Raw genomic sequence first — 13,728 nt, forward strand, 5'->3', positions numbered from 1 at the left:
TAGTATTTAACTCATTACAAATTTTAATATTTATAACACGATTTCTAACATGAGGAAGATCTAAATACCAACCAGTAACGACGACTTAAGGACTTAGGCCAATGTATGGAATATGGATATTTCCTCTGCGGCAAAAGATTGCTAGTTTACTTTATTTAGGCGTTTTTATTCATATACGCTTTTCTTTAATAATGCTACATTTTATTATAGAAAGTTCACTAACTCTTGTACTTGGTTTCACCCACGCTTTGAATAGAATTCGGTTCATTTTAGGCATTTTCATGATATCCACTAAGTGAAGCCAGGTCAGCTAGCAACTTTTGGGTACCTTTTGGTTACCCTTTGGAAAGTTAAATGGAAATAAATCTTGGATAAAGCGACGTACGTACTACAATGTATACCTACAATACATACCTGATTTACTTATTCTCTGCTTATAAGTTTAACATGGGTTGTATTGTAGTTTCTTGCAATTTAATTCTTTCTTTTAATTATACTTACCTCTCTATTGATACTCAGTTGATAACCAAATTATTGCAAATTGTGTAAAAGTGGCAAAAATTTTGACATGTTGACTTTATGAATGAAAGATAGAATTAATCAAATAATTTTTCGTTTAAAATTTTAAAATTTAAAACCACATGATCTCTACTACAATACTAATCTCGCTGGACATGCGATTGCTGATCTGTGTTTGAAGCAACCATTGATGTTGGAATCCCATTTATTATTCTAGGGAAGCAACCAAGTAGATTGTCTCTCCATCCATCGCTCGCTGAGTGACTCTAAGTTTTCTTATGAGGCCCATAGTTTCTCTATATGATCAAATCAGAAATGAGGAGATCCGAAGGAGAACTAGAGTAACTGACATAGCTCAACGGGTTGCGAAGCTGAAATGGCAATGGGCCGGGCACATACCTAGTTCGTAAAATCGATAGGCGTTGGGGTTCCAGGTGCTGGAATAGCGACCTGGCAATGCCCTAAAATTTTAGAAAATAGGTGCAACGTGACATGAGGTTCCAGGTTCGATTCCGAATTGCCTAGTTCAGTTTTCTTTTACTTGTGTGACGATGCAGTCTAAGGTGGAGACGGGCTAAGCTGTAAGGGGTATGGTAGTAAGAATCATACCCTTACTTATATTGTCGCGGTCTACTGTGGTCTACGCGTTTATACCGATAGGTACACAAAATCGCTTGGTTTGCTGTTTTTAGGGTTCCGTACCTCAAAAGGAAAAACGGAACCCTTATAGAATCACTTTGTTGTCTGTCTGTCAGTCAAGAAACCTACAGGGTACTTCCCGTTGACCTAGAATCATGAAATTTGGCAAGTACCTAGGTAGATCTTATAGCTGACATTTGGGGAAAAATCTGAAAACCGTGAATTTAGGGTTAGATCACACAAAAAAAAATGAAATTGTGGTCATGAACTAATAATTAGTTTTTTCAACATTCGAAGTGAGATAACTATGTCAAGTGGGGTATCATATGAAAGGTCTTCAGTTGTACATTCTAAAACAGATTTTTATTTATTTTTTATTATGTATCATAGTTTTTGAATTATCGTGCAAAATGTCGAAAAAATACGACTGTAGTACGGAATTGCGCGAGCCTGACTCACACTTGGCCAGTTTTTTTTATTTAAGAAAAATCATTTAAGTAGGTAACTACTTAGATCTTCGCAACTTCTGAATATGACTGGATTTTTAAATAGGTCGTTGGATCTCTTATTATCCGGGATACAAAAACGCTTATATTATTGTAGCCCCTCTCTAATAATATTCGTGCAAAAAATCACGTCGTTCGAAAAACCACCACACTTTCGCATTTATAATATTAGTAGGAAAAGGAAATAAAACTATCAAATATATGTAAAGTACTTTTATTTAATCCTAATTTTACAATTATAATATATCAATATATAAAATATTGACTAAATACTTACATAATTATGTATTTCAGTTTTTTATATAAAAATAAACTTACTTTTTAAAACTAAGACCAATTTTCATTAGATAGTCGACCAATTCGGTACATTTCTACAACCAATATGGTCAAAAATCTAATTGTTTATTTATAACGATTTAAAAATACAATTATAAATATCAATAACATAATATTATTATCAGTATTCAGTACATATAGGTAGAATTTTTCTTAAGAATGGCAGTTCGAAAACATCGGACGAGTTATTCCATAAAACATACATACAATAAAATTCTTTTTATATATAAAAACAACTTTGTATGACACAGTATATTATATCCTACCTATGTACAATTTATATAAATAAAAAAGTGTCATTCGCCATTCGCAAAAAATAATGTGATTAAAAGTTTTACAAGTGTTAAAAAACAGTAAAAATAACCTGGTAACTCTTTAGGAGCTGGTATAAAAATTTTTGTACTGTCATTCGAATATTTTTTGAAATATTTTTTTACAGATATTAATTACGGTATACAAAGGCTAAAAGAAAACGAAAGAAAGTAGAAAAACAGTTTCACGCACTTCAGCTGTTCTGTAATTCTGTTGCATAGCGCAAGTTTTAACGTAGAACCCTAGTATAATAAGTCTATGTAGTAGAAGTAAAGTTTTTAGTCTTCTCTGGATTACCTTTCAGCACCAAACTCTGATAGCATTCATGGTAATAATCGCAATCATTTTGAATAGTTAACACTACCACTATTCGCTAAAATATTTGTGCAGGACACAGTTATAAAAATAGCACAAGAAATACTAATAAGTAAATTAATAGTGCTGATCGCAATCGTTGGGATTGGCGAATCGTTGGGATTGGATTTGGTGCAAGAGTTTCAATTTTTTATTGGTTCGTTTCTATTCGTTTTCTTTTATTCTGTGTTATGGCACTAAAACTTAATGACCAATTCTGTTAACAAGTTACTTTTTACCTTCGATGCACTTACAATTCGCGTTGTGTGTGTGTTTACCAACAATTTCTGCAAACGATTCGTTCAAGGACGTGCCGGGTGGTACGTACTGTGGGTTGGTACCACTGCCAGAGGTTTCGTACCTAATAATCTGTGGCTTAGTCGTGTAGCTATAGTATTCTGGTTTCGTCGTGTAAGATATGATTTTTGGTTTCGTCGTGTAGCTATATACTTCTGGCTTCGTCGTATAAGTGACATACTTTGGTTTTGTCGTGTAAGTTACGATTTCTGGCTTCGTCGTGTATGTTACAATTTTTGGTTTCGTCGTGTAGGTAAAGTATTCTGGTTTAGTCGTAAAGGTGACAATCTCGGGTTTGGTCGTGAATGTTACTATTTCGGGTTTCGTCGTGAAGTATTCGTATTTCGGTTCAGTTTGGAACAATTTCTTCTCTGAGTAAGTTGCACTGAAACCGTTTGTAATAGGCTTGAGGTCTCCAAAGTTGAAGGTACCGCTACCGCTTTGGGCACTGCTAGAAGATGAGACCTTCCCGAAGCCTTTAACGCTTGAGAACGCTTGAGATCCCTGAGATCCCTGATTGCCGAAACCAAATTGGTTCTTTCCCGTTTGGAAACCTTTAATAGCACCGCCAAGTGAGCCAGATGTGACTCTACCCTTTACTGAAGTAGACCCTGCACCTAGCTGGTTGTTGAAACCGATTCCTGGACCTCCTCCCTTGATACCAGTGACTTTGGTAGTAGTGATTTTGGTAATGGTACTGTATTTAGCGAATCGTACGCTCTCGATGAGTCCGATGGCCCACCGGTACCATTCAATGTCGAATTTGTAGAACGCGCCGATCTGGTTGCCGACAGCACAGCCTGGAAATCAAAACAAAAGTTAGGTCTGTCTTTTTGTAACAATTAAAATCTTCTGAATAAAATTCTACGTGGAATCTCGTATCCTATGCCTAAAAGCTTGAAAAAATCCGATTTTACCAGAGTTCGTGGTCCTGTTGACTAAAAAGTTATAGGTTCAATTCAATTATTATCTTAGGGTCAAAATCACACAGCTATTGGTATGACTTTGTTTGTTTTGGTATGGCTTATGGTAATTACTTAGTCTTATCTTAGCACAAACGTTTAAAGACTAATTTTGCAGCTTCTCTAGGGGGAATAGCTCTTCAAACCCACTTTTAGGGGAATTTTATAGCCTCTCTAAAAAGTTCTAGTTAGCATAATGTTTCAATATTCTGCAAAGTTCAAATAATTTAGTTGTATACTTATGGTTGTAACTGTTTTGATTGAAAGGACCATACCTGAGTCCCAAGAGTAAACTCCTCTGAGTACGTATTGTCCGTTTCCAGTGCTGCAGGCGAGAGCACTGCCGATGTCCACCTGTAAAGAACACGACATAATTATTTTTGAACGTGATTAAATTTTTTACACTTGGTGGTAGACATTAGTGGTATTGAAGAGTAAGCCCTATTGATAACACATAAGAGAGAGCGAGCGGGAATTTTTTCAAACAACAAATTTATATCTTCACGTCATCCCACACATCCACATCGTATATTCAGCGCCCGTGCAGTCTTTGCCCATACTATGATACGGGGTTAAGCTGAGCTCGAGCTGAACATCCACTTTGGGGGAAGTCACGGGACAGTCATCACATTAGTTTCACGGACACATACGAAGCGACTTGCCTCCTCGTTTCTAATTCGAACCGTAAGGATATGGAACGCCCTTCCGGTATCTCCGATTTTCAAGACGTTTTCTTTGCCCATTTTAATATGGGTACCTTCAAGATAAAAGTGAATAGACATCTTCTAGGCAAGCGCGCTCCATCTTAGGCTGCATCATCACTTGCCACCAGGTCTGATTGCAGCCAAACGCTAGTCTTTAAATATAAAATAAAATAAACCGGCCAAGTGCGAGTTAGGCTCGCGCAACGAGGGTTCCGTACAGCAGTCATATTTTTCGACATTTTGCTCGATAGTTCAAAAACTATGATTCATAAAAATAAATAGAAATCTGTTTTATGATACTGTGAGACTGATAATGTGATTACGAGGTTAAGTTACTTTTTATCACAAACATAAGAAATTAATGGATTTTGTTTTATTAACCAACTAGCTTATGCTTGCAACATCGTCCACGTGGACTACACAAATTTCAACCCCTATTTCACCCCCTGGGGTTGAATTTTCAATAATCCTTTCTTAGCGGATGCCTACGTCATAATAGCTATCTGCATGCCAAATTTCAGCCCGATCCGTCCAGTTGTTTGAGCTGTGCGTTGATAGATCAGTCAGTCAGTCAGTCAGTCACCTTTTCCTTTTATATATTTAGATTATTACACCAAAAAAAATCTTTTATATTCGCAAAACATTCGCAGTAGTTTCGCGCATGCGAATGCGAATATTCGTTACATCACTATATCCTACACCTTAGGCGCTTGCGAGTGAATATTGCTGTGACGTCACTTACCCTGCAGATGTTGTCCTGCGGGTTGCTAGGCTCTCCGCACACGCAGCTGTCCTGGTCGTACTGCTCCAGCAGGTGAGGGTAGTCGGATGATAGCTTGGCTTGGCAGTCGTCAGGCCTGATGAGCGACACGTTCAGGCCATGCATGATGCTGCCTTGGAGATGGGCTGGAACCAAAAATAATGCGCAATATGAAAAACCTGCCAAGAGCGAGTCATGCTCGCGCAACGAGGGTTCCATACTACAGTCGTATTTATTCGACATTTTGCACGATAATATTTCAAAAATTATGATGCATAAAAATAAATGAAAATCTGTTTTAGAATGCACAGGAGAAGACCTTTCATATGTTACCCCACTTGATATAGTTATCTTACTTCGAAAGTTGAAAATAGCAATATTTGTTCATGGCCACAATTTCATTTTTTAGTTTTTGTGTGATGTTACCACAAATTCACGGTTTTCAGATTTTTCCCCGAAAGTCTGTTATGAGACCTACCTACCTGCCAAATTTCATGATTCTAGGTCAACGGGAAGTACCCTGTAGGTTTCTTGACAGACCGACAGACAGACAGACAGACGACAAAGTGATCCTATAAGGGTTCCGTTTTTCCTTTTGATGTACGGAACCCTAAAAATAATTACATACCCACATACATATTATTTAGATAGGTAGATAGTCCGTAAAAAATGACTCCTCACGCGCTATTTTAATTCTATGTGTCAACTGTCATGTCAAAAGTACGGTTCACCTTTATAATAAGGACTAAAATCGTACTTTTGACATAAAGTTTGACACATAAAGTTAAAATGGCGCGTGAGGAGTTAAATTTTACGCGTTATATACCTACTTATGTATATCTTTATTAGGTAGAAGTACCTAACTATATTATGGCTTATCGCATAGATAAAGTTTAGGAAAATTACTGATCAAAGTACTCGCAAACATATTTTAATAGCGTGTAAAGTAGTATTAACCATTAAATCCATTAATTCAGCCGTTAATTCAATTCAATGTTATCTGTCAATGTTTCGCCATGTTGGACGGCCATCTTTCTTTTGCTTAAAGGTTAATGAATTAATGATAGTTCAATATTTATGTACACGAAGATTAAGTAAATTGATTTTAATTATACTTAGGTAACTAACAAGTTTTTGATTGAATATCCACACGGTAATCTTAGGTACGATTTGTGGATATAATTCAATGTTGAATACTAAGTTTGTTTTATTTTTTTATTCAAATACAAGTTAGCCCTTGACTGCAATCTCACCGTGGTAAGTGATGATGCAGTCTAAAATGAAAGCGGGCTAACCTGAAAGGGGTATGGCAGTTTTTATTAAACCCATGCCCCTTTGGTTTCTACACGGCATCTTGCCGGAACGGTAAATCGCTTGGCGGCACGGCGCGGCGGCCGTTAGGGTAATAACTAGCCACGGCCAAAACCTCCCACCAGACCAGACCAGAAATTTAGATATTATAAAATTCCAAACCCCCCTTCCAAAGACCACAGTGCTTACCACTGCGCCATGGAGGTCGTTATCGACTAACTAAATTAGCGAATCACCCTGCAGGTCAGCCCCAATTGGGTATTTGACTACATCATCAATAAATTATTTCTTAGTGATTATTAAATAGAGGGACTTCCAAAATACGTAAAATCCACGTCCTTTGTTGGTTTTAAGTGTAATAACCATTTTAAATTATCGATTAAACTAAAAAAAAACACGTCAAATGATTGTGACGTCACACACCGGTATTTCATAGAATCTCGAATACAGCGTGACGATTGATAAAAAGTTACTGATTTGACTTGTTGTCAAATACCGTATTGTGTAAGAAAAACTTATTCATCGTTATCGTAATCGTCAACAAATTCTGTCCTTAGATTGGCCGTGAAAAAATGTAAACAGCGAATCAACCAACCAAAGGGCAGAATTTGTTGACGATTACGATAACGATGAATAGGTACGTTTTTCTTACACAATCGGGGGGCTGATCGCAGTCAAGGACCTTGTATAGGAATTTAAAAAAAATCTTTTGTAGAGAGCTGACATTTTCACTACGGTGGTGGTGGTGGTGGTGGTGGTGGTGGCTTCACAATCGCTTGCTAATATTCGACAAGGCCTGCGATGGCCGCTAATTGCACCGTTACGCAACTAAATTTATTAATTTTATTAATTGCTCATGCACAACTATTTGCTTGTCATAGCTAATTGGTAAAATTGCCTAGTTAACGTTACAACATCATTCAGCGTAATGCTTTCGTGTGTTCTAACAAGGATGCGTACCTAATCCTAATCCTATCCTACTAACCTTAATACCTACCTACTACTAATCAGTGCCCATATTATAATCATCTTATAAATGCGAAAGTGTGTTTATTTGTTGGTTTATTGGTTTGTTGGTATTAGGTTTTAGGCGGATTTAGGTTTTTAAAAATCCTGTACTTTAATCCCGGGAACTCATTGATTTTCAGGGATAAAAGTAGTCTATGTCACTTTCGAGTTCTTTAACTATACCCGTGCAAAAATCGTTGGTGGTTCGTGTTGGTTCGTTGCGACGTGATTGAAGGACAAACCAACAAACAGCCTCACTTTCTCATTTGTAGCAATATGGATGTGATATAGTTTATTCAAAAAGGCCTCGATTGTTTCAAATTATTAAATCCCTCAGGAAAAAATCTACCACAGATTTAAAATGGAATTGAATTCTTTAAAATCTACCTCTGTTTCTGAGGTGCTGTTAAGGTTTCCTCTCATTATGAGAAGGGTTTGATCATAGTCCACCACGCTGGCCAAGTGCGGATTGGCGACTTCACACACCTTTGAGAACATTATGGAGAACTCTCAGGTATTCAGGTTTCCTCGCCGTTACATATATATATGGTATCTAATTGTTAATGCAAGTAGGTACCTACCTAAAGACCATGTAAGCAGGTACATTTTATTCGAGTTTAGAGTTATTTAGTCAGCCCAATTTGGCAAGTAGAGCTTATCAAACATCTAGATCCAAATCTTGAACAATTCAGCGACTTAGTTCTAGAAACATGAATAATATTTTAGGGTTCTGTACACGAAGGGAAGAAGGAAGCCATCACTGTCCGTCCGTCTGTCCATCCGGCTGTATACCTGTCTGTTAGCTGGTTGTATCTCATGAACTAGAGTATCGTAATAAGTAGAGAGTTGAATTTTTTACAGTGTGTATTTCTATTGTCGCTATACCAACAAACAATAAAATTTCATTTTGATTCTATTTATTTAAAAATAATAAATGAATAATATTCCCCTTTCCTCTCCAATTACGCGTCAGGCTTGTGCTAGGAGTAGGTACAACCATAGTGCAACGGGCGGGGTTTGAACCGTCGACCTTTCGGTTTTCAGTCCACTCCTTTACCCGTTGAGCTATTAAGGCTCAACGGGTAAAATGGCCCCAATACAATTTTTTTTAAAAGAACGCAGTGTTAAATCTTGTACGATGATACGGAACCCTTGGTGTGTGAGTTCGACTCGCACTGGGCCGGTTTTTGTGAGGGTTTTTTATAAGACTGCTAAGTGTGCTACTGGTTTCACACTGGGTCAAATGTCAGATGACAATCGCTAGCCGGTCCGGCAGCATTGCGATTCAAATAGGATACACTTGGGGAAATTGCGTAGGTACTCAGAATATATGCATTCGCAATGCACATAGCTTTTATTACTTGATTACCTACGGAAAAGCTAATGGAGGTAATTTTACGAAGTGGTAATTTTGAAACACCGAGCTTTTTGCTTATTCTTCTCGCATTGCGCATTTCTAGTTTGGATATTCGACAGTTCAAAAGTGCGCCACGATCAGCCCATCGCCGGCTCACTACTGAGTACAGTTCTTTTTATATTTATTCAGATACAAGTTTTGTATGGATTATATTTTAATTTTTGTTGTTAATCAACTAACCAAACGTTACATTTCGGTGTGATATGCGGTCGAAGGCCATGAAACATGCGTTATTGGATGCCCTTAGCATCCAATAATAATAAACTATGATACGAACAACACAAACATAACTCGTGCCATTGAGACTCGATGGAAAGCTATACAAATTAACGAAGCTATAAAAACATATATAATAAAATTATTGATAGAGTTTTGATTTCAATACAATAAAAATTTGACAGACGATAAAACATTACTTATGTATGTATGTATAAGTATATACTTTATTGCACCACAGAAACACAAATGACAGGTTACAAAAAGAAATCTTAATATGACGGTTTTACATTACAATAAAACCGATATTATGTGCCGAGAGGGAAAACATACAGCATTTATGTATGAAGAAGCAATTATGTACTCACCGCATATATGCGCGCTTCATCCATAAACATGTATATTCCTATGCAATAATGTAGTTTACCTTACCGGATATAGGGGCGCTAGTGTCTCACCCAGCAAGGCAGTGAGCCGCTGCCATCTTGGATGTCATAGTCTTCACCAGGAAGAAGTTCCTGCAATGCTGTATGTTTTCCCTCTCGGCACATAATATCGGTTTTATTGTAATGTAAAACCGTCATATTGATGTGCCTCCGGTAAAACATACAGCATTTATGTATGAAGACGTGTTTGTTATCTGCTGGTGAAATGTATTACCCACAACGCTATGATGAATCAAAGGGAGTTAATCTGTCAATTGAATAACAAAAATATTAATCGTTAAGTTAGATCAAATAACCACGTCCCCTTCATTGTCACCTATTAAAGTTATTGTTATTTCTAACCAGGGTTAATAAGTTAAAATATAATGTCTAAAAGACAACCAATTTAAATGATTTATGTCTGTAATTTTGATAAGGATTACTAAAACTCAAACCGGACCATATAATGATTATATTGAAAAATAAGCTTCAGTTACTTTGAGATCTCCTCCGGGCAATAATGATTTCAACAAGAGTGTCTGGTAATCTCCAGTTACCACGAGATACTAGTATATCGTCCATTGATTGGTTATCTGTCCCCAAAGAAACTACTGTTGATCCACTGATGAATCCCTGGGGATACAGGAATGCTGCCACATTGCTTAAGAACTGAACTGTTCCAGTGATCTATTACAGTACGTGATGCGGCTTCAGTTTCATTACAGTTGGTGATAAAAAGATTACAATATATTTAAATTCTTAACTTCATTCTGCTTGACCTATTTTCCTGTGTCAAAGACATACATGTAGTACTACTGTAGTATACTAGTACATTAATAGAGAATTATGTTTTCTGTTATACTATTATGTTTTGAAAGTGTCCATCCGTATTTATGTTAAGAGTGAGTGTCAGTCTTTGGGCCAAATAAAGTATATAATATATTTTTCCCGGTGACACAGACTTTCAGTTGTCAACCCTTCGTTCCAGGGCAACAATTGTCCATATAGGTTCGTCTAGATATCTCGGGAAGTGTGTGCTTAAATGAGAGCTTCTGTAGTTAGTGCTTGAGCTCTACCTTAAGGTCCTGTATGATAAATGGTTTAGTAATTTTGAGTTTAGCCACGTCAATAATTGCCTAGTGTCCACATGTGGATCATAGAAAGTTAACCGCCACCAGGTTTCGCACCAGTTTAACCATTTTTGATGTCTGGTAGGTAGGTAGGACAAAAATTGCTTCCAACAAGCACCTGTTCTTTACTTCTCGTATAGACTACTCCTTTATTTGGGCACCCATCCTCAATTTTTTCAGCTTCCGTGTAAATGTCTGGTGGACACTGTAATGTCGTGACATCTATCAGAGTCCCTGATAGGTTCTATAGTTCATTTGAGCTCTGCTTTCAAATCTTGAAGCCCAAAGGTCTTTCACGTGCCACATTTAAGTACACCCCAGCTGCACTGGTTCAAGTAAGTCAGTACTTTTGCCAATTAGTTTGGAGAAGAAAACACCCATGCTAAATTGATGTCTCAATGACCTGTTGAAAGCATCTATAACTTGCTGATCAATCTTTGCAGTCGATAAAGACATCACACCATCTTTATTCCCTACTACAGTAATCAGTTGTGCTGCAACCAAATCGATTTCGGACGGCGCTTGAGGGAAAAGATGACACTCTGTGGGAGGTTTTCCTCGTGACAGCCTTGAGCCAATAATGTAATCTGTTATGTGCGGGAGTTCGATTGTTAGAATCAGTAAAACCCACGACTTTGTTCATTAAAATGAACGTTAGAACGAACGAGTGAGTGAACGAATGAGTGTTCGATTGAACTAAGACTTGCGATTTTTACAGAGTTCTTGTGCTGTCTTCAATTGCCACTATAACTGCATAAAGTTCCTTCTATTGCTGTGCTATCATTTTTGATGCACTCACCAAGTTTCTGGCATTAATTTCCCGTTTAATTGGGCACTAAAAGCCAATCAGAGGCATTATTCGCCAAGCAGTGGATGGCAGGTTTTAGGTGTACATATTGGCAGCCTGAGACATGTGGTTCCGCGCCGCCATGTCATTCCCTGTTCCACGATTGTGGATTCAGCAGTCTAAAACATATTATCGAAACGTTTGAGGCGTATTTGGATCTGATCAGAATGTAGTCTGCTTCTGGGAGTTACTAAACTGGCGAAGTCTGACTGTCCTAGCAACCGTTGCATTTCGTGAAGAGTGATTTCAGATATTTTCAGTAATAATTCTCTCAAAGGTCTCGTTGATAGTTTTTTACTCTTTATTATGGGCAAGAACATTGAATTTTCTTATAGTCTGCCAACGAATACCCAGGTATTGTAGGTCTTGTGCGAGTGTTAGAATTGACTTTTAGTAATTGATCCCGATGTTGCTTAACTTCGGTGATCGGACGAGAACCGGTGTCTTCAACATGGTATGGACGTTGGCTTTTGGTAATTGATCCCCCTGCCCCGAAGTTCCAAGGACCTCACGCTTCCGCAGCGTGAAGGCATAACCTGGATTGGTCTTAGTTGACCAGAATTGCCAGCCCAGAAGTTCCAAGTGCCTCACGGCTTCCGCAGCCTGAAGACATAACTTGGATTGGTCTTGATTGACCAGAAGGAAGTCGTCTAGGTAGACTAGCACTCGACATTCCTTCGCATGCAAGGTTTCCGCAACCGAGCATGTTACAGGTGGGGCGCTGCCGCCAGACCCAAAAATTAGACAGGTTGTCCAACTTTTGTTGTAGAAAGCTACGAACCGGTATGACAAATCAGACGGGATAGTTTTGTTTCACAAATTTGTTTCGTTCTCGAGGGTCGAAAATCAGACGCATCGATCCGACGTTTTCCTTCCGCAGAAAAAGCTCGGAGATAAAACTGGGCATTTCCTTGTGAACCACTTCTACTAGTTTTGGTCCAGTAATTCTTGTGTCATTTAAGTCGTGACAGGTGACCAGGTTGCATGTTGCATTATTTGTTTTGTGGGCATTACCGGGGGTAGTTTCTTGTATTAGGGTATTCGAAATACCGTAATTGACATTTACAAAAACTGTTTGCACCAAAAGCTTGTCAACGATATTAGAATGTCATTACATAACCTGTAACATATTGTGTTGGATAGGTTTTTCGATTGTAGGCATTTATAGCTGTAATATTTATAAATATGGGCCACCAGGGGATTGCATAAACGCAGTGAGTGTTGCTTTATCCAAAAAGAACCTCGTCACTATTGTTAAAAGCCAATCCGGTATTTGACCACTAGTCAAATCAGTATCCTATAAAGCGTTAAAACACACGCTCAGCACGCGAGGCCCCATGAAACACTGGCATGTGACGTCACAATGATTTGACGTACTTTTCCAGCTTAATCAATAATTTAAAATGGTTATCACACCCAAAACTAACAAAGGGTGCGGACCTCACATATCAGATATGTGAGGTCCGAGAGGCTTCCAGTGGAAGACCCTCCATTCAGCCATCACTGAGAAACCATTCACTTTTGACATATGCAAATACCGTATCCAAAATTTCCTTAGAGTATTTAAAATAAACATCTCCATGAAAATTCTGTCTGATATTCATCTCCTGCGCCCTACATATTATATTATGCTATACATTCGCCTGTTACCCAAACAATTTGTAAAGTTTGTTCTGATAATTTTTAAGACAAAGATGATTTGCTGAATGTTATTTATTTATTTAACCATCTTTATTGCTAATCATTATATTCAAAAGAATAAAAATGCAGGAGATACTTAGACCAAAGGGCGACTTTATCATCTGAATGTTTCAGTCATTTATTAAAGGGGGTATCTGGATTCTTAACTGAGTTCTGTTTGGTATAATAAAGCATTGGTGGTAACGGCCATGATGTCCTCAGTGGGGCCAAATAAGTGTTAGCTATTGTTTAGTGAGTACCGTTCTCCGTTATTTTCAGTTTACGAAACCCCTCTAAATGAGCAA

General features: G+C 37.8%; 1 protein-coding gene across 3 annotated transcripts in view; it reads right to left on the reverse strand.

The window, feature by feature from the left end:
* Nucleotides 1-1,862: 1,862 nt before the first annotated feature.
* LOC117985484 (fibroin heavy chain-like) overlaps nt 1,863-13,728 on the reverse strand; it is an 80,026-nt gene continuing 68,160 nt past the window's right edge. For all 3 annotated transcript variants that reach the window (XM_069500821.1, XM_069500819.1, XM_069500820.1), the window contains 3 exons: nt 5,372-5,535; nt 4,201-4,279; nt 1,863-3,763 (listed from right to left, as the gene is read on the reverse strand). In XM_069500821.1, the coding sequence (XP_069356922.1) occupies nt 2,895-3,763; nt 4,201-4,279; nt 5,372-5,535 (1,112 nt within the window). In that variant the 3' untranslated portion in view covers nt 1,863-2,894. The remainder of the gene's footprint in view (nt 3,764-4,200; nt 4,280-5,371; nt 5,536-13,728) is intronic.

The sequence above is a fragment of the Maniola hyperantus genome, chromosome 9 (genome assembly GCF_902806685.2).
Source record: "Maniola hyperantus chromosome 9, iAphHyp1.2, whole genome shotgun sequence".
Classification (NCBI taxonomy): domain Eukaryota; kingdom Metazoa; phylum Arthropoda; class Insecta; order Lepidoptera; family Nymphalidae; genus Maniola; species Maniola hyperantus.